Source organism: Scatophagus argus, chromosome 5 (genome assembly GCF_020382885.2).
Source record: "Scatophagus argus isolate fScaArg1 chromosome 5, fScaArg1.pri, whole genome shotgun sequence".
NCBI lineage: Eukaryota > Metazoa > Chordata > Actinopteri > Scatophagidae > Scatophagus > Scatophagus argus.
The window spans coordinates 4,146,847-4,164,062 of record NC_058497.1 but is presented as its reverse complement, the minus strand read 5'-3'; the positions used below and the strand labels follow the sequence as shown (position 1 = coordinate 4,164,062).

Here is a 17,216-nt window from a genome sequence, read left to right as displayed (position 1 = left end):
TGAAATATGGAGATCTTTTATTCAGTTGATTCATTCATAAATGGACCACCACAGATTAAAAAAATTAATTAATTCTGCAACATTTTTGCATGAAATATGATTCAAGGGCTTTGTTTATTGGGTTAAATGTTAGCTCTTCATAAGGAGATCAGACAAAACAAGGACTGAAACCAGTGTTAGACGGTAGCACACAGCTCGCACAGTGAAGACGTTAGAAGTCTGTACATATATTTTGAGGGGAATTTTGTATAACTGTACATGCAAAGAAAAAGTAGGTACATAAAGACATTTCCTGTTACTGACTGATCAGAAGTTACGTATGATAATAGGCTCCCTGTGCTGGGTGCAGATGACCTCGTCAATGTAGAGAGAGTTGGCCTTGTTCTCAATGTTTTCCTGCAACTCCAGCTGAGAGCGAATCAGAGCCCTGAGCTCTTCCTCTGACTGGTCCACTGCCTCACGTAGTCTGAGAGTACACAAATAAAGAGATATGTCTTTAAACAATACATCAGCCAATATGGGAAGAGTAGTGGTAAAAATCACTGCTTTCATGAGATATGTGCAAGCCAGTGCATTTTTAATAATTACATTTTCTATTTTAATTTTAAAATTGAATTATGATAATGACTGATTCTTCTCAGGTGCTGCAGGCATCATCAAACTTTCACTTTTAGAAACACTTGCTGCCTTGTCCCTTCACATCAGAGGGTGTCCTTACTTGCTGATGTGAGCGGTGAGTTGCTGGACCTCTGCAAGGAGCTGGGACTGTGCTGCATCGTAGCATTGCTCTTTGGCAGGCCTCTGGCCACGTAAAGCCACCCGGGCCTCAGTCAAACTCCGAGCACATTCGGTCTCCTTGATGGCTACATGGAGGTCTTCTCGGCTCCTCTGCAGGCTGGCACACTCAGGCAGCATCTAGGAGACAGAGGTTGTATCAGCAACAGTTCTTGGTAATCAAAAATCATGGTAATCTGAGTTGAGAGAATATATCAAGAATGAAATATAGAGGAATTTTCATACCATTAATTGGAGAGAATACCAATGGAAAACTATCAAGGGGTATGTACATGTGTTTTGGCCATGTCCCAGGCTGATGGACATTTGGAATCAAGTTGTTTTTTTTTATAAATAATGTTTTCAAATGAGGTTTATGTGTAAAATAATGCCACAAATGCCAAAATAATGTCCCTGAAGATATCCTTTTTTGCTGAATATTCGGTCGGAGCAAGGTATCTGTACTTCATATCTGTGCTTGAACTCAAGTACAGATATGAAGTCAGATCATTTAAAGCCAGACTAGAAGAAATAATACATGCTTCCATTTCAAGTTAAAAGTTGAATTCATTCACAACACTTCTGTGCTTAATTAAGTACAGTGTTCTTAAACTTTAACAAAATACTGCTGCTGCTAACTGACATTATTAATTCTGTAAATGACTTGTGGCCACAGTTTATCTGCATAAATGTGGGCTTTCTACAGCACCTTGATGATTCCCATGTAGCTTATTTAAATAGCTTTGGATTGAATCTGCTGTTTGCCAACAAAATAAAACTAGACAACAAAATAAAATTTTTGTGTCATGGTCCATTCATTCATTTTCTATACTGCTTATCTGTCAGGGTCATGGGGGGGCTGGAGCCTATCCCAGCTAACTACAGGCGAGGGGCAGGGTACACCCTGGACTGGTCGCCAGTCAATCACAGGGACACACAAAGACAGGCAACCACACATGTTAGGTTAACACTCAAAATCTAGGAGCAATGTAGAATGGCCAATTAACCTAACGTGCATGTCTGTTTTTTGGAATTGTGGGAGGCAGCCCGGAGTACCTGGAGAAAACCCACGCAGGCACAGGGAGAACATACAGAAGGGCCCAGACTGGGATTCAAACCTGGACTGGAACCCTCTTGCTGCGAGGTGACAGTGCTAACCACTGCACCACTGTGCCGCCCTGTCATGGTCCGTCATATTGTGTATTGACTAAGCTTATAAAAGACAGTAGTGTTTTATGCTAAAAAAAATAGCAGTATTCATTGTTTCAAAGCAGAGTGGAACAGCCTGTTCAGGATCTAGTAGTCCATTAGAAAAAGTCAGTCACATGATGACCCACCAACCTGTCCATCCTTAACAACAGAATCATCACTGGACAACTAAGATAAAAAATTTAATAAAAACTCAACACTGGTGTGACAAATCAAACAGATCTTCTCTCACACACATTTATTGTAACATCTGCTTTCCTTCATGTCACTCTCTCTCAAATAACTCTCTGTCAAATACTGAGTGCTATATACTCATCTGCCCTACCTTGGCCAGTTGATCCTCCATCTGGCTCTTGGCAGATTTGATCTCCTGGATGTTCATCTGAAAGACTGCTGTTGTTGCCTGGAACTGCTTCTGCATGTCAGCAGCAGTCTGCTCCATGAGAGACTCTACCAGGGCCCGTAGGGACTGAGAGTTGGTCTTCTGCTGCTCCGCTTTAGCTATGTTGACGTCTGAGATGTTCTCCCACTGCTTTGGAGTCACTGCCAAGCTGAGAGAGAAAGGCCTCAAAACACTTGAAGACAAAATGTACATATCCAGACATCATCGAAATCTTGAAGAGTATGAAAGAAACTCTTCAAGGCATACACTGGAAATGAATTTCAAAAGGTCTTAAAAAGTGTCTTTTGATCGACATTATATAACTTTCCTTATTTTATGTGGCAAACAAGAACATAAGAGTTCACCTCGGCTGAAGAGTTTTGGTGTTTTTGGACTGCGTGTTGTTGATGGAATGGAGGGCCATTAAGGCACAGGAGTTGTCGATGGACTGAGCCCCAGATTTCTCCTTCAGATCTTGCTCTAGCAGGTACTTAGCACATCGGTTCAATCTGAATCACAACACAGCAGATTTCATTTCGGTTTTACTGGCAACTGTCCTTTGCAGTGATTTGATTTTCCTTCTAGGCTTGAAGACAATCAGCGCTAGAAAACCCTACACGTCTACATACTTTTAAGATCCCTTTCATAGAGTCTACAAACCTTACCGGATCTGCTCAGTGATCTGCTCTACTACGCTCTTCAGAAGGGAAGCCACTGCCTCAAAAACCTCCCTCTCCTTCAGCAGCTCTCTGTCCACCTCATCATGCAGCCTCTCAGATGGGCGACGTTTCATTCTGCAAGCAACAGAACAAAAAGAGCACTTTGATCAACCCGCTGTTAACCCAAAACGCCGTTGTATCCCTGATTCTGCAGGTGTACAATACTTTTTAAAGATTCAGACTTCATTTGTCTAACACAGGCTGCAGAAACCTCTCATTAGCTTCAGCTAAACTTAAGAATGCATTTTTTTTTACACAGTTTTTTTACACATGTCACAAAGTAATGACTTCGTGGCATACAGTATCAGAGGAATATAAATAAATAATTTCATTTGTTTTTGGTCATTTTTGGGCAACTTCCTGATAATACATTTGAAAATACTGACTTTAAAAAATACCAGTCATGACTGCCTAAATGCATCATTTGTTTGAATGTGAGGTTTAACCTGATAATCAGCTTATCTGAAGGACCCTCCCACTGTGCACTGGACATTTTGACTTGTGATAACAAAAGATACACAGGTGAACAGAAATGACAACTCAATAGAAAAGGCCTATTGAGCAGAATAGGCAGACACAGCATGACGGACGTGGCATAAATGTTTTCAACATATTGAGGCAGACTCTCATTTTAAAGATCATCTCTATATCTGAGCCTCAGGGTAAGACAAAGTGATATTGAAAGTTTAAACTTAAACTGGAGTTACTTACTGTAACTTACACTGTTACTTACACTAACAACAGCTTCCAATCAGTGAGACAAAACAGATCTAAGAAGCATGGGCATAAAGTTTCAGGCATAAAATAGCTAAATAAATTCACTTTTCTTCTGACTGTTCAAGATCCTCTCTTCTCCTATATTCTCCACCCTAACCTCTCCTCCAGGCAGAGAACGGTGACCCTCAGAGGCTCTTTGCCGGCCTCCAGGGCTTTCACCACTCTGCTCTGCAATGCTGTGAGGTCGTCAGTCTCCACAATAATCTCTTCCAGCTTCAGCTCCAACTCCTTCTTCAGAAACTGGATGTCTCTGACCCGCTGATCTGAATAGCAGAAAAAAAAACACCACAGTCCGCTTCTGTTGCCTTTGCACCATTGGCTGTTTTTTTATTTTCCTACTTACCTAGTTGCTTGTTGTCAACATTTTGCAAGTGTTTGCATGCTTTGTCAGTTTCCATGATCAGCCTTGAGCATTCTGCCCTGAAGAGCTCAGAGTGGTCCCGTATAACCTCCGCATTCACTAAGTTCTGTACAGCATCTTGTCGGGGACCGTGATGCGGGACAGACATCGTTCTCCACTGGTGATCCATTACTGACAATAAAGGCAGGTAGGGAGAACATAATAAATGTGAAGAAATGTGGCTGTCTCATTGGGGAACTGAGAAGACTTCAAAACCAGAGGAAAATGCATGAGACTATACAGGGTTTACTGGACACTCACTGATCATTTCCGTGACAAAGACCACAAAGCAGTAGAATCACTTTAACACATCCTATGCAAATGTATTAATGAATGGGAAAAGTCTTAAACAACACAGAGAAACAGTTAGCTTAGTATGCTAGGTGATGTATTGAAAAAATATTGTACAGTAGACTATAACTAACTGTGGATTGATTTAATTTTACAACTTCTAGGTGCCATTACAAATTGGAAATATTAATTTGATGTCAAACAGATGGTGTCAATATGATCACAACGACTTCACAGACCGGTCATTTTCAGAATTTCATTTATTTTAAAATAATATTTTGCTTTTTCTTTTCTTAATTACTGAAATTGAGAAGGACGTTGGGTTAGCTAATGTACTTCAATAGTTTAATGAATTAATTCCTAAAACCAGGGGACCTGAAGTCGAAGACATTTAACGCTATATTCTTGTGAAGCTTACTTAACTGTTAACTGTGTTAACCGCTAACGCTTTCGTTAACATCGAAGAAACTGGAAACAGGTTTGACACATCCCCAGCTAAATTCAAGTAGCTGTTAATGCTAGCTAACCATATTCCTTTGAGCTGGCATTACTGACGCGTTGTTTAGTGTGCTCTAACATTCCCAAAATGACATATTACAGCAAAATAATAAATACTGCCTTTCACCATACCTTGTTCCGGATTGGTTTTGACGTTTCCTACCTCTAGCTCGATTTAAAGTGTAACGAAACAAACGGTTGCTATGGCAATGGATGACACACGTCATAGGCGGATGGAAAAAGCAGTCACCAATCTCCTCCTTCTGAGAACAGGACGGATAATACAGACAGAATAGATATGTTCAATAATCAGTAAACCACACAAAGAATGAAGTGAGACTTATTTAATATTTGTATCGGCAAAGCTAAAAATCTGTTGATATTCTCTTACAGTACATTACAATATAACTCATCCATTTAAGAAAATAAGTCACTTTTTAGTGAAGAAAAAAAAAACAGTGAACCAAATTTGCTGATACAATTGATTCCAGCAAGCCAATAACAATAGCATTCAATAGAAGAGATCTTCATCAAGTTTAGAACAGCAATATTTAAAACCAAAAGGGAAACAGACAGGCCATGAAAGTCATGCCTGATATATATTGATAAATATTCATGACACATATTGTATCAAAACTGAGCAGCATGGTACAGTACCCTAAATGTAAAGCAACAAGCATTTCAAAGGCACTTGCTGAATCTGTATTATATGAACAAAAACAAAGTATTTATTCTTCCTCAATAAACACTAATAACAACATGACAACCTATAAATACTTCTGTATTAACAATACACAGTGCAACATGACTTTGCAACATTTCTCTCTATTTCTCTGTAACATCACGATCTGTTTGAAAGGGGAATGATTCATATTTTTTCTTTTAAAAAAACAGATGGGTTTAAGGGAGCTAGTTAAAAATGAGCCATAGGTAATGCACCCCACAAAAAGGTCAAAGTTAAATATATATTATAGCTATGTTTTCAAGTCTCCAGGAATGAATGAAGTTTATCAAAATACTGTGAGGGTGAAAAAAAAAATGCAAAAAAAGTTCTCTTATCGTCCTGCAGCAGCCCATTCAAAACACTAAGGCCAGATATTCTGTGAGCCCTGTGAATATTTTCAATAGCACGCAAACTCATTAAGACATTCATACTACAGCCATGCTTTCAGAACAGTTCAGATGAAGAATTCTGTGCGTATTTTGTTGAAATGATGATGATTTTTAGTCAATACTACATGTTTTTAAAGATGACAAAATGGAAAGGAAGGCTACTCAGATCATCTTCTGTTATTAAAGGAATAGAATACATTTGAGTTCTCTTTATATCCGCCATATGCCTAATGATTTATTAAATCATTCTCTAGAACTTCACTATGTCTGCAAGAGCAACAAATAAAAGAATTAGTGGACTGCTGCTAAAATACTCCAAAGTGGGCCAGTTTTGATTTTATCCTTTATCTTCTTCACTTTGCACTATGCTGTGGTCATTCACAGCGCCAACAGGTCATTGTTGGTAAGGAAAGAATTTTTCTGTGAGAGCTGTGGCTGAACCGCTGCATGTCTAATGGTCCCACAAATATCAATGGATTTTTAGGTTACATGGGCTGGCAGACTCTTGCCACTTAAGATTCTGGAGATCTGATTAAGGAAGGCATTTCCTATGTAAGCGCCTTTTCCAGCATCATATCGGCTTTTCCACGAGGAACAAAGTCATATATGTCTACAGCCTGGCTTCAAAGAAACCAGTCTCATCTTCCTCAAATTTGCTAAGTAAGTAGTCCACATAGATTTTGCTCATTTTCCACTGCACAGAACACATTCAAACAACAAATGACCAACAGGCTTTGTTAATTATACGGTTCCCTTTTCATAACTTCAGCAGTCGGGAGAGGTTTGACTGGGCTGTTTTCATTCTTCAGAAAAAGCTAAACTTTAAATAGTCCAGCTTTTCCTTTAGTCACACCAAGGCAACAGTGAGGGTAACTTTAGCAATAAAACATGGACTTTACCAAAACATTATGATGTGTTAACACAGCCTAATACACAGAGTTTCCTTCCTACATACTTCATCTTCTATCTCATCAAAATGTCTATCCTGCAACCTCCAACGTATCATTCAGTCAAAGCATTTCATCATATATTACAATACTAACTCATGCTCATTTAATAGGTTTGTCATTTTATTCTATTCTTAATGTAAAGTAAATTTAAATAAGTTTCCATTCTGGGGAAACTTACTCTTAGCTTTTAGTCAGTTGAAGGGCTGCTTATGGTTTCTTCTTCGTATGATTTCAGTCAGACCTTAATTTCCGTTCAATGTTTACAGCAAATGTTACCACACAGACCAGTACTTGCAAAATAAGTGTACTGACCACAGAGGTCTAAGTAGTCACACTGGCAGCATTAGAGAGGTCAGTGGGGATGTGTAACAGCATGAACAGCACTTCCTAATCTGCTCCTTCGTCAGTAAGTTAGGAAACACAGTAAATAAAGGTCCTGTTGTGGTTCAGGCAATCCAGGCCAAACGGAAACCCTTCTACATCATACCACATCTGTGACTCATCACAGATCAGTTCCAAAGGTCGTCACTCGCTATGGTTTTGTCAAGTCCGTTGATCCTCTCGGGCACCAAACCTTCCTCAATGGCTACCTTGGACTCGTGGACCTAAAAGAGAGACTAGCCGGTCACACCGGTGCTGACTTGTCTTACTTGGAACTCTACCTTTATTTTGATTTGATTCAATCAGTTTCAAGTTGACAAATGGGATGACAGGGAAGATAAATGTCTGTAGGTGGATTAATCTTGGTATACAGTATGTCCTCATTCACTCACCTTAAATGGTTCACTAATTCCAATGATGCACTGCAAAACACTGCTGTAGTAGCAGAGCACACACTCTCCTCCCCGCACAGGGATTTCCTCTTTATCAACATATACCTATAAGAAAAAACACATGTAATCCCTGTGATCCTTTGTAACAATTGAATGCCTAACTCACTGGCGCATGACTTACTACCTGCATGACTTCATCATTAAAGGCCACCTCGCCGTCTTTGACCCACGTGTAGGTGATGTAGTCCGACACACTAGTGAATCCAACCTGAATTTCATGCACACATTCAAGACTGTCACAATGAAATATCACATTTCAACTCCCAGCGTTAAATAGCAAAGTATGCCTCACCTTAAAGAGGCCGATCCAGTCCCATGAGCTAGAGGGGAACGGCTGCAGGGGACTGTAGAGAACCATGGCGTCGATGTCTGCGCTCCAGTCTCCCTCCGCCTGCAGACGGACCAAAGGACTCCCATACATCTTCCTCATCTGGACAGATAGAGGAATAAACATCACATTATAAATTATCTTGGCTTTTAAAAGTAGATGTTACATAAATTAATCTGTAAATGGCTTTTGCTGATATTTAACAGACAAATCCTGTCACTGAAAATGGACCTTATGTTCCTAAGCTCGGTCACAGTTTGTAAATGTCATGAAAAGGCCATAACAAGAAATGTAGACTCCTAATACTTTTGGATACATACACTATATACTACTACTTTAAAAAGAATTGTTCATCACAATAAATAATAGACTAAACTGCATGGCCACCAGAAAGGAGACACAGATAAGTGAAACAAAAGCAAGTGACTGATGGTGAGCTGTATCTGAATCATTCTGGAGTTAGCGTTTGGCCAGTTTCTCACCTCCAGCGTGAAGATGCCAATGACAGGTTTGTGGTCACTGATGCTGTATTCCATGTTGCTGATGTACAAGTCTTGTTTAACCTTCAGAGGGTACTCATCATCCTCTTCCAGCTGCTTGACCGTCTTCGCTTCCAGTCCAACTCTGTTTTCATCTTGCTCATCAGGGAGCGTGGCTTTGGGTCTTTGCCGCCACAGAATCCTGTCGGTCCACGCCGGTTTACGCTTCTTCCCGCTGGGCAGGTGGTCACAGATGACAGATGGACAGAGAGCAGAGACAGGGGCTTTAATTAGGAGACAAAGCTACCTCTTCATAGCAAGAGAAGCACAACTGGGGGGTGAGTGAAAAAGTGTGAAGGTACATTGACACAAACCAGGTCCAGTATCTATTTCAAAGTAGCCTTAAGGGTGGAGGTCACATAAAAGTATTTTGCAATTTTACAGAACACATCTCACCTCTTTCACAAACCTTCCTGCACCCACTGCACTGCATAATACATTCCAAACATGTTTGAAATGTATTATGCACAAAATGTATTTAGAGGTATGTTTTAAGGCTCTTAACATTGTCATATTTTTAAAGATCTACTGAAATGTCACAGTCTGGATACCGGCTTCACGGGGACACACTATGGCATCATGTTGGGAAGGATGTTGAACTTTTTCCACTGACTCTGAGTCTGCCTCTTGTTTTTCACCCAACCTGTCCCTCATAGGTGGTTGCATTTTTCATATAGCTCCTCCTCTGGCAGACTCTTGCCCCAGAGGGACCACCTGCTAGCCATCATGACTCCTGGCGGCAGAAGCTTTTATTTGTGATAAAAAGGACAGATGGGTACTTGTCAGGGCAACTCACACTAAGTTTTAATTAGAAAATTCACATTTTCAAATTCATATTTAATTTTCAAGTCTCAGTGGTAGCATTACCACCTGTACATCAAGCATTCAAAAAAACGCTATAAAATGAATGAAATGAAGCTGCATTGCAGATTTTTACAGACATACAGCAGCTGTTATGAGCTGGGTACACAAGTACTGAATTATCCACAGTCATTGCGCATGTATTACCAAAACATCTATTTCTGGCCATGCATGTTAGTGGTTATGTAGCAGCTGTTCTGGGACCCAGACAGGATTACACTCTGGCTTTTATATAAACAAGCACTGAATGTAGTAGGATGATATTTACACACTGTAGGTTAAACACAGATTAATACAATCTAATGATATTTTGCCATTTAAAGGTGCCCCATGGAAGTTTTGTAAACAACCAAATATATTGAAATTTATTATTTTCCCATAAAAACTCATTTTATGAACCCTCAAGACATAACAAATGTGCTTTGTTCCATGTTTGCCAGCAGCAGCCAGAAGCCCCTGCATTTTCCTGTGCCATTGCCACATTTATTTGTGCATTACCTCCACTGTCAGCAGAATAATATGAAACCATCAGTGGAAATGTGGATATTACCTACATAAAGAAAAGTGACCAAAAACTCCACAGGATACCTCTAACAGCATCAGTATTGGCCCCCAAAACAACAGGTCTGAAAATTCAGTACAATAAACAAACATTTGAGTCTTTTCTTTGCAAAGATAATCTGGCATTTGTCCTGAAAAGACTGTTGACCCCTCCTGCTCGTTTGTTTCATTTGCAGTATGTTACAGGACAATATTGATTAAGAATTGTGAACGTGTGAACAAGTTACTGTACTGCATAAAAGAGAGAATACTACTTTTAGCATCTTGTTAAAAGTAGAACAATGTTCATGCAGTGAAGTGCAGCTAGGTGGATTAAAAAGGGGTGACATGTTACATTAAGGAAGATAAGAACACAAATGTGTTTTTAACTCTTACTTAAAGCCAAACCATGTCCTGTAGAGCCTGTGAAGTTGAAGAGGTGAGATAAAATATATACAAATATTTTAATAGAAAACCACTGGAAATAAAACATATGATGATGACGATTAATTAGGACTGATTACAATGATGATTGCTTGTTTGGTACTAGAAAAGAGTTACCTGCTGTCATAAGTATCAGAGTTTAGGTCAAACTTGTACGTGGGCTGAAAGTCCAAAGGCCCTTCCTCAAACTCTTGGAGCATCGGTTCTTTCTTCTTCATCATTGTCAACTGAGAACAAAACACACACATCATAACCTCCCAGATAATATAGTGGTTACTCATCCACCAGTCATTCAAGTGCTGTGCTGGGATACCGCCATGTAAACGGGAGCAATTAAGTGTCAGACCTGGTCTTTGCTCCACAGCAGGCTGTAGGTTTGATTGTTGATGCAGGTGCGGACAAAGTGCATGCCGTGGTCCTCAATACGGAAGTTGAGATCTCCAAACCAGAAGACCAGCCTGGACCAAGAGAGGGACAGAGCAAGAAGGAAGAAGACAGTAAGAGAAAGTTGATGGATAAAGACATAAGACATATTGAAGAATAAAAGGAAATTAATGTGCAAATATACAGATTTTATACACGCAGAAAAATGTGAAATGAATGAAGCTTCAAGATCTCTGACAGGATCAGTCACATTTTTAGAACTTTTCTTTGGGTATCCTGTGTATTTACTCACCTGTGGTCAACAATTCTGGGAGTTTTTTTACAGTCAAAGGTCTGCGTGTCCATAATGTACTCAAACTCGTCCACTCTCTCCGTGGCGTATTTCATATGAGCGGCCAAGTGACAGTTGAGGAAACAGAGCATGTGGCCATAGAAAGACAGACGGACAGACACGCCACCTTTGTTACCCTGAGAGACAAACCAATGTCAAAGCACAAACACAATACAAAATTATCAACTCATGCCTGGCACAAAAGAATTCACAAGCTATTTTTGACATTTTGTGGAAAAAAAAAACATTTACTTCTGCTTCTTTGGTTCAGTTCACTGAGAAAAGAATGCCACGGGGTTTTGACACACATTTTAATCCACCTCTTATCGAAAGAGGAACTGTGCCAATTTTACACATCAAAGTCTGCTCACATGTTTTGGAGACTATGACTGCAGATGTGAAATGAAGTGTGTAAAGCCTTATGTGGCTTCAGAACAACTTGTATAAAACTGTCTTTAACGGTGCCACTTGTATTAGTAAAAAAAAAAAAAAAAAAAAAAATATCAATGGATATGGCTGTTGGCGGATGATCCTGGGTAACGTAGTTGCTAGGTTTTGACAAGGAAGACGCAGAGTCAAAAAGACAACACCTCTGCTTCTGCTGCATCGATTTTGTGTTGATGTTCATGTGCCGCATGAGTCCAACAATGTTAGCGCAATGCTAAATCAGTTGAGCTCTTCTTTAATGGGTATGTATTTATTTCTCACCCAGTAACGGAAAATGCCAGTGCGTGTGTACGTGGCCTGGATGTCTCTGATAAAGGGGACGTGTTCCATTTTGGAAAAGAAGAGCAGCAGCAGACCCTGCATTCTGATGGAAGACACCTGAAACATATACAAAATAAATACAGTAAAACATGGTGCTCTTATTAACAGCGAACAAGGATTCTCAGTTATCAATAAGAAAAAAAGACACATAAAAGATTGTTTAGTGAGTGTGCATTAGAGCTGTAATCGGGCCTTAAAAATTAGACCCGACATGGCCCGAGTCCAACAGAATTCGGCCCAAACCAATCCAAATGAACCCATTTTTTTCTAAGTCCCGTCAGGCTCGGCCATAGATCTTCAGCTCTAGTGTGCAACTGCATGAGGGTCTTTGAGAACATCTGTATTAGGGCAGACAATACATATTCTATATTTATTTATATAATCCAATTGAAAAGAAAAAACAACACACCGACATTAGATCGTGAATAATAATATTCCATTGTGAAAAAGAGAAAAAAAAGGGACACTGCTGCACCAAACGCACTGCAAGACAGGCAGGAGTAGCAGGACCTCACTTTCACTAATTGAAAATGAATCGCAGGTCAAGCTGAAACGAGCAAATAAAAAAGTGGTAATGATGGCAGAGGGTTTGAGCTCAGTCGCAGATATAGTGATCTGCACCCGGAAGAATCTAAAAATTGCTTTGATTTGAAAAGACCCTTGGATTTGGATGTGGAACATCGAGATAAAAGTTGGATGCTACTAATGTAACGGAGGTAAGCTTCAGTTAGCCTACCATCCAACCATGAGAGAGAGCGCGAGGGACTGGTCTGGAGTCTTCAGATTAGGTTTTACAGTGTAGGATTATTTTATTTGTTTATTTTAGCTCTTTTAAAAGACATCTTAAGTAGTTATATCTCAGATTGTATTGGTTTGTCCTCTTATGTGCAAAAAAAAAGATATCTGAAAGCTTCAAATCTATGTGTTTCTTAGACTGAATAATCGAACTTCATTTCTGTCCAGTTTTATCAGCCCTAGTTTGTACCTTAATGTATTTCCGTGGTGCCAAGGTGGACATAAAACGATGACTCCATGGATCATCAAATACAGTGTCTGAGACGAATCTCAATGGCCCCGAGTACACCTCCTGCAAACTAAAACACACACAGACAAACACACAGCCTTAAGTATCAGTAACTCTGCCCTGTGTCCAGCTGTACAAAGAAACTACTGATCACACCATTTAATTCACATTCCCTGCACCACCTACCCGATGACGTAGAGGTCGGGGCTCTTTGGGGAATTCAGGTGGAGAAGCGATGACAGGTCATCTGGAGGATCAGCTGTGGCTACGTTCCACGTCACCAAGTGCAGCCTGGGGGCACAGAAGACGAGAAAGTAATCATTTTTTGCACAACTTAAAACAATAATAGATGGCATAGCAACATGTTTTACAAACATACAGGATCACCAAAGGACTAAAAAACATCCAACTGCAACACACTGCAAAATAAAAAAGAACTATAATTTGAGCTAAACAATCTGAAAGCTTGTTTCAGTGTGGCAAAACCCAAAAATAAGTGCATATCATCCCAGTGTAAAAGCTCTTACAGTAAAAACACTCTGCTTCCACCACAAGCAGGTCAGGCTGCTACAGCTAACACGTAAAGCTGAGTTTTCTGCTCAGCTATGACAGTAAAATGCATGACAAATCCAAAGGACACATTCCACTGGAGGATTTCATTTAGCAAGAATCAAGAGCGCCTTTCTTGGCCAGTAAAACAGAAAAGAGTAAAAAGCTCAATAAAAGGACAAAGAGAAATAATATTCCTGTACACAAGTACAAACTGGTTTCCTGCACAGAGGAGACAAGTGAGGAGGTGACATTTGTTCTCAACCTGAAACTGTCCTTTTTCGGCTTGTTGGCTCTCTTGCCACAGATGAGGAAGGCGTTATCCAAGGTCTTGACCACTTTCTCATGCAGCTCATTTTCAGGATCCAAATCATCCACGCAAGTCATTAATTGGTTGAGTCGATGGCGCAGAACCAGTTTGCTTCCCGTTGACTGCGTGGCATCGCTAGAAAGGGTGTCTGAGCGGCTGCGCCCTGTGGTGCTTAACATCCGACTGATTTCATCCATGCTGACCCAAAGCGTAAAGTGCAGAAAACCTTAAGCTGTCCTCTTGAAAGTCTGAGCGCTAAAGTTCCAACATACAAACTCACAAAGGATTTGTAAAGGACCAAAAATAATGGACAGTGTAAGACAAAAATTGCACGAAAGGATTCAAATGAGCAACAGTCCGAAGTTTGGGTTATTTCTATAGAGAGAAATGAGGAAAGTTCTGGCTTAAAGATTTGGGTAGTGATTAGGGAATTGCTTAATTTGTCTACAAGTCTTCTTTGTGTACTAAAAACTATGCATAATCTCATTGTAAAATGTTTCGACATTAGGCCTATTAAAAAATTGGGAAACCAACATGCATGAACATAAAAACTCTTTTCCCTCACAAGCAGTTGAGCACTCAGCTCTTTTCTCAGGCCGGATGGCAACAAAATGTTTTTTTTTTTCCTTCTTCAAATCCGCATTAGGTGTGTATTGTTGAGCAATCTAATCCACCTGGCAGAATGCAGTCTGATTTGTAGACTGGCAAACATTGAACTGTAGGCAAATAATTCTGCTTTCAGGACAGCGTTGGAGTTCTGGTATTACGAACAGGCGCTGACACAAAGAGTTAGTCAACTGCTGACCCCAAACCTTTAATCAAATGAAACAGCAAAAACATTCTGCAGCTGTAAACTAAAACACCATATATAAAACGCACGACTAAAGAGGTTAAGAGAAAGAAGTAAGAAATAATGTGGGCATTGTAAAGCATGTCTTTCTGACTGCCTTTATGACCAAACGCAGACAATGTCATCTCTGTTTAAAGCAACAGGCTGAACGAACAACACAACACAGTGTCCATAAGGGGACATCTGGAGCTGTTTGAAAAATCACTCTTGCACATTCTTATGTATGATACATAAACTGTGATCTAAACACAAATTAGAATCCACTCCACATGCCCTCACTTCCCATCATACTGAGCCCCTAATCATAATACCATATTTGACTTTGTATGATTGGGCAGTTCTAATGCCACTAGTCATTGGTATGATCTACGAAAACAACCGCCTGTTTAACAGAGAAAAGAAATTAAGAATATTTTCCAATTTGAAAAAGGAACTTTTCATTAAGTAGTGAGAAAGTCTGTCCACACCTCCTCCACCGCCCAACACAGCTCTAAAACCAACCAGCAGTAGGCTACTGGCACTGGCACTGCACAAAACAACACAATTAATTAACCACAATACAGGAAGTAAGCTCAAACATTTCATAGCTGCGACACTACATCCGTGCAGTAGAGTACATGCACACATACACAGACTTGTACATAAGCACATTACAAAATGTGTGCATTTTCTAACTTCACTCCATTCAAAAATCTGGCATCTTTTTAATACTACTTGAACATGTTTTTCAAACATTGGAAAACCCTGGCTTGTCCTTCATAGCCATATGGGTCGGTAAATTACTAGTTTTTCTCCCGCACGCCGTGTTGGGTGCTGACCCTCAGTGACAGTTCATGTGTTGTGTAAGATTACAGAAGCATGGACTTTCGACAAAACGCGGATGCAACAATGGTCGCAGGGTAGAGTCCAACCTGAAGCTTTCTGCCTCGTAGTTTCCCTTCCTCACGCCGAGGTCTGACTGCTGGACGTCTGACTGTTCCTCATTCTCCTCCATCTTCTCCTCACCTGGAAGGAAATAAAGAAAAGCTACGGGCGTTAAAACGTCCACTATAGCAGAGCAAAGCGAACGCACATTAAGTAAAGCACCTGCTCCGTAATAACTAGCTAATATTGCTAACAACTTCAGCCACACAAAATGACTTCGCGGTAGTGCTGAAAGTTAATCACACAGTCTATCTAACATATGTCATCTTTCAGTTGAGGCAATGCGTTTGTTACATAACTTGTGAAAATGAACTCACGTTGAGCTAACATCACATAGCAAACATTTCCAAGCATGTCCTACTGTTGTGGTGTTGTCATCTGGTAATGTACGCTAACTAACTAAAGCCTTTTTTCATCAAACATTAAACATTTAATTATGACTGAGGATGTGTTATTGTATACAACCTGAGATGCTTTAGTAGTGCTTGTTTTCGTTGTTTTTCCTACTGGAAACGAAACATACAGTAGACTAGCATCAATACGAGAGTACAGTAGTTGTTTTCACGCCCCTATCCGGAAGACTATTTCTTTACCTTCGAAATAAAAGCGTAACATTTGTCACGTAGAAATTGACAGGAAACCGTTATAAATTATTTTTTTCCTTCGAATATAATTGTTATTGTTGATCTTCACCACAGTACTTCCCCATGTATGGTTATGGACATGAGTCTGTCAAATAAAATCAATCATCAAGTAGGTTTCCCCAGCTATCGACATTACTTTTGTTTAATAACCGAATAGGTTCCGCGGCAACTTTTACATAGACTTTTCGTTTAAGAAAGAGAAGTGAACACTTTAAACACCCAACAATTTCAATATTATATCGTATGTCTGTCCTGAAGCGTTTGTTTAAAACACAGATACGGATATACAACCGAGGGACAAATTTTGCGATTTTTGTCAGATTGGAGATGCTTTTATTCTGAAGGGTTGAAGTGTTATTGCCGTTGCTCATGGCCGAAATTACGGGCAATAATACGCCAGCTAACAGGTAATTTTAGCCATAAAAAAGAAAAAGAAAAATAACATGAACACCGAGTCACCACATTTTAGAAAACGGAAAAGGAAAACATGGCTTTATGTGAGCATTGTAGCTGTTGGACATTTCCTCTGATTCATGGGATGATTTGTGACTGCAGCAGGAGCCCTTCTCCAGTTAGAAATTCTATGAAATTCTATGCTAACCCTTATAAATAGTGTTGTCATTTCCGTGCTGTAGTCAAAATAACTACAGGTGGATGGGATGCTCACTTAATGTAGTTTTTCCCAGCAAAACCACAGTGAACAAATAAACACAACACAAAGAACAAATACATTGTCTTTAATATACTACACAATCATATAACTCCTCATTACAT

The 17,216-nt window shown here is 39.8% G+C and overlaps 2 protein-coding genes across 6 annotated transcripts; both read right to left on the bottom strand.

Annotated features, from left to right (window-relative positions):
* Positions 1 to 82: 82 nt before the first annotated feature.
* Positions 83 to 5,311, bottom strand: tekt1 (tektin 1). 2 transcript variants are annotated; one of them, XM_046388441.1, is made up of 8 exons: positions 5,183 to 5,311; positions 4,205 to 4,393; positions 3,959 to 4,124; positions 3,031 to 3,159; positions 2,731 to 2,874; positions 2,309 to 2,558; positions 719 to 915; positions 83 to 466 (listed from the first exon to the last, which is right to left on the bottom strand). In XM_046388441.1, exons 2-8 carry the CDS (start codon positions 4,389 to 4,391, stop codon positions 307 to 309), a joined length of 1,233 nt encoding a protein of 410 aa, XP_046244397.1. In that variant the 5' UTR covers positions 4,392 to 4,393; positions 5,183 to 5,311; the 3' UTR covers positions 83 to 306. The 2 variants fall into 2 exon arrangements, with proteins under 2 accessions (XP_046244397.1, XP_046244398.1); XM_046388442.1 differs by having other exon boundaries at positions 2,309 to 2,534; positions 5,183 to 5,309.
* Positions 5,312 to 7,401: 2,090 nt separating this feature from the next.
* inpp5ka (inositol polyphosphate-5-phosphatase Ka) lies at positions 7,402 to 16,395 on the bottom strand. Of its 4 annotated transcripts, none has more exons than XM_046388437.1 (14): positions 16,264 to 16,395; positions 15,786 to 15,879; positions 13,352 to 13,456; positions 13,127 to 13,235; positions 12,082 to 12,198; positions 11,335 to 11,510; positions 11,005 to 11,116; positions 10,776 to 10,885; positions 10,611 to 10,637; positions 8,757 to 8,988; positions 8,239 to 8,376; positions 8,068 to 8,154; positions 7,887 to 7,991; positions 7,402 to 7,718 (listed from the first exon to the last, which is right to left on the bottom strand). In XM_046388437.1, exons 2-14 carry the CDS (start codon positions 15,866 to 15,868, stop codon positions 7,623 to 7,625), a joined length of 1,497 nt encoding a protein of 498 aa, XP_046244393.1. In that variant the 5' UTR covers positions 15,869 to 15,879; positions 16,264 to 16,395; the 3' UTR covers positions 7,402 to 7,622. The 4 variants fall into 4 exon arrangements, with proteins under 4 accessions (XP_046244393.1, XP_046244394.1, XP_046244395.1 ...); XM_046388438.1 differs by having other exon boundaries at positions 8,071 to 8,154; XM_046388439.1 differs by lacking the exon at positions 10,611 to 10,637.
* Positions 16,396 to 17,216: the final 821 nt, after the last annotated feature.

What these genes read in the sequence shown, in the direction of transcription:
- inpp5ka (XM_046388437.1), bottom strand. Translation starts at nt 15,868, where the DNA reads ATGGAGGAGAATGAGGAACAGTCAGACGTCCAGCAGTCAGACCTCGGC. An exon ending in CCCGACCTCTACGTCATCGG is followed by an intron (nt 13,236 to 13,351) that starts GTAGGTGGTGCA and finishes TGTGTGTTTTAG; the next exon opens with TTTGCAGGAGGTGTACTCGG. An exon ending in ACTGGATCGGCCTCTTTAAG is followed by an intron (nt 8,155 to 8,238) that starts GTGAGGCATACT and finishes CATGAAATTCAG; the next exon opens with GTTGGATTCACTAGTGTGTC.
- tekt1 (XM_046388441.1), bottom strand. Translation starts at nt 4,391, where the DNA reads ATGGATCACCAGTGGAGAACGATGTCTGTCCCGCATCACGGTCCCCGA. An exon ending in ACCAAAACTCTTCAGCCGAG is followed by an intron (nt 2,559 to 2,730) that starts GTGAACTCTTAT and finishes TTTGTCTTCAAG; the next exon opens with TGTTTTGAGGCCTTTCTCTC. An exon ending in TGGAGGATCAACTGGCCAAG is followed by an intron (nt 916 to 2,308) that starts GTAGGGCAGATG and finishes TCTGTCTCCTAG; the next exon opens with ATGCTGCCTGAGTGTGCCAG.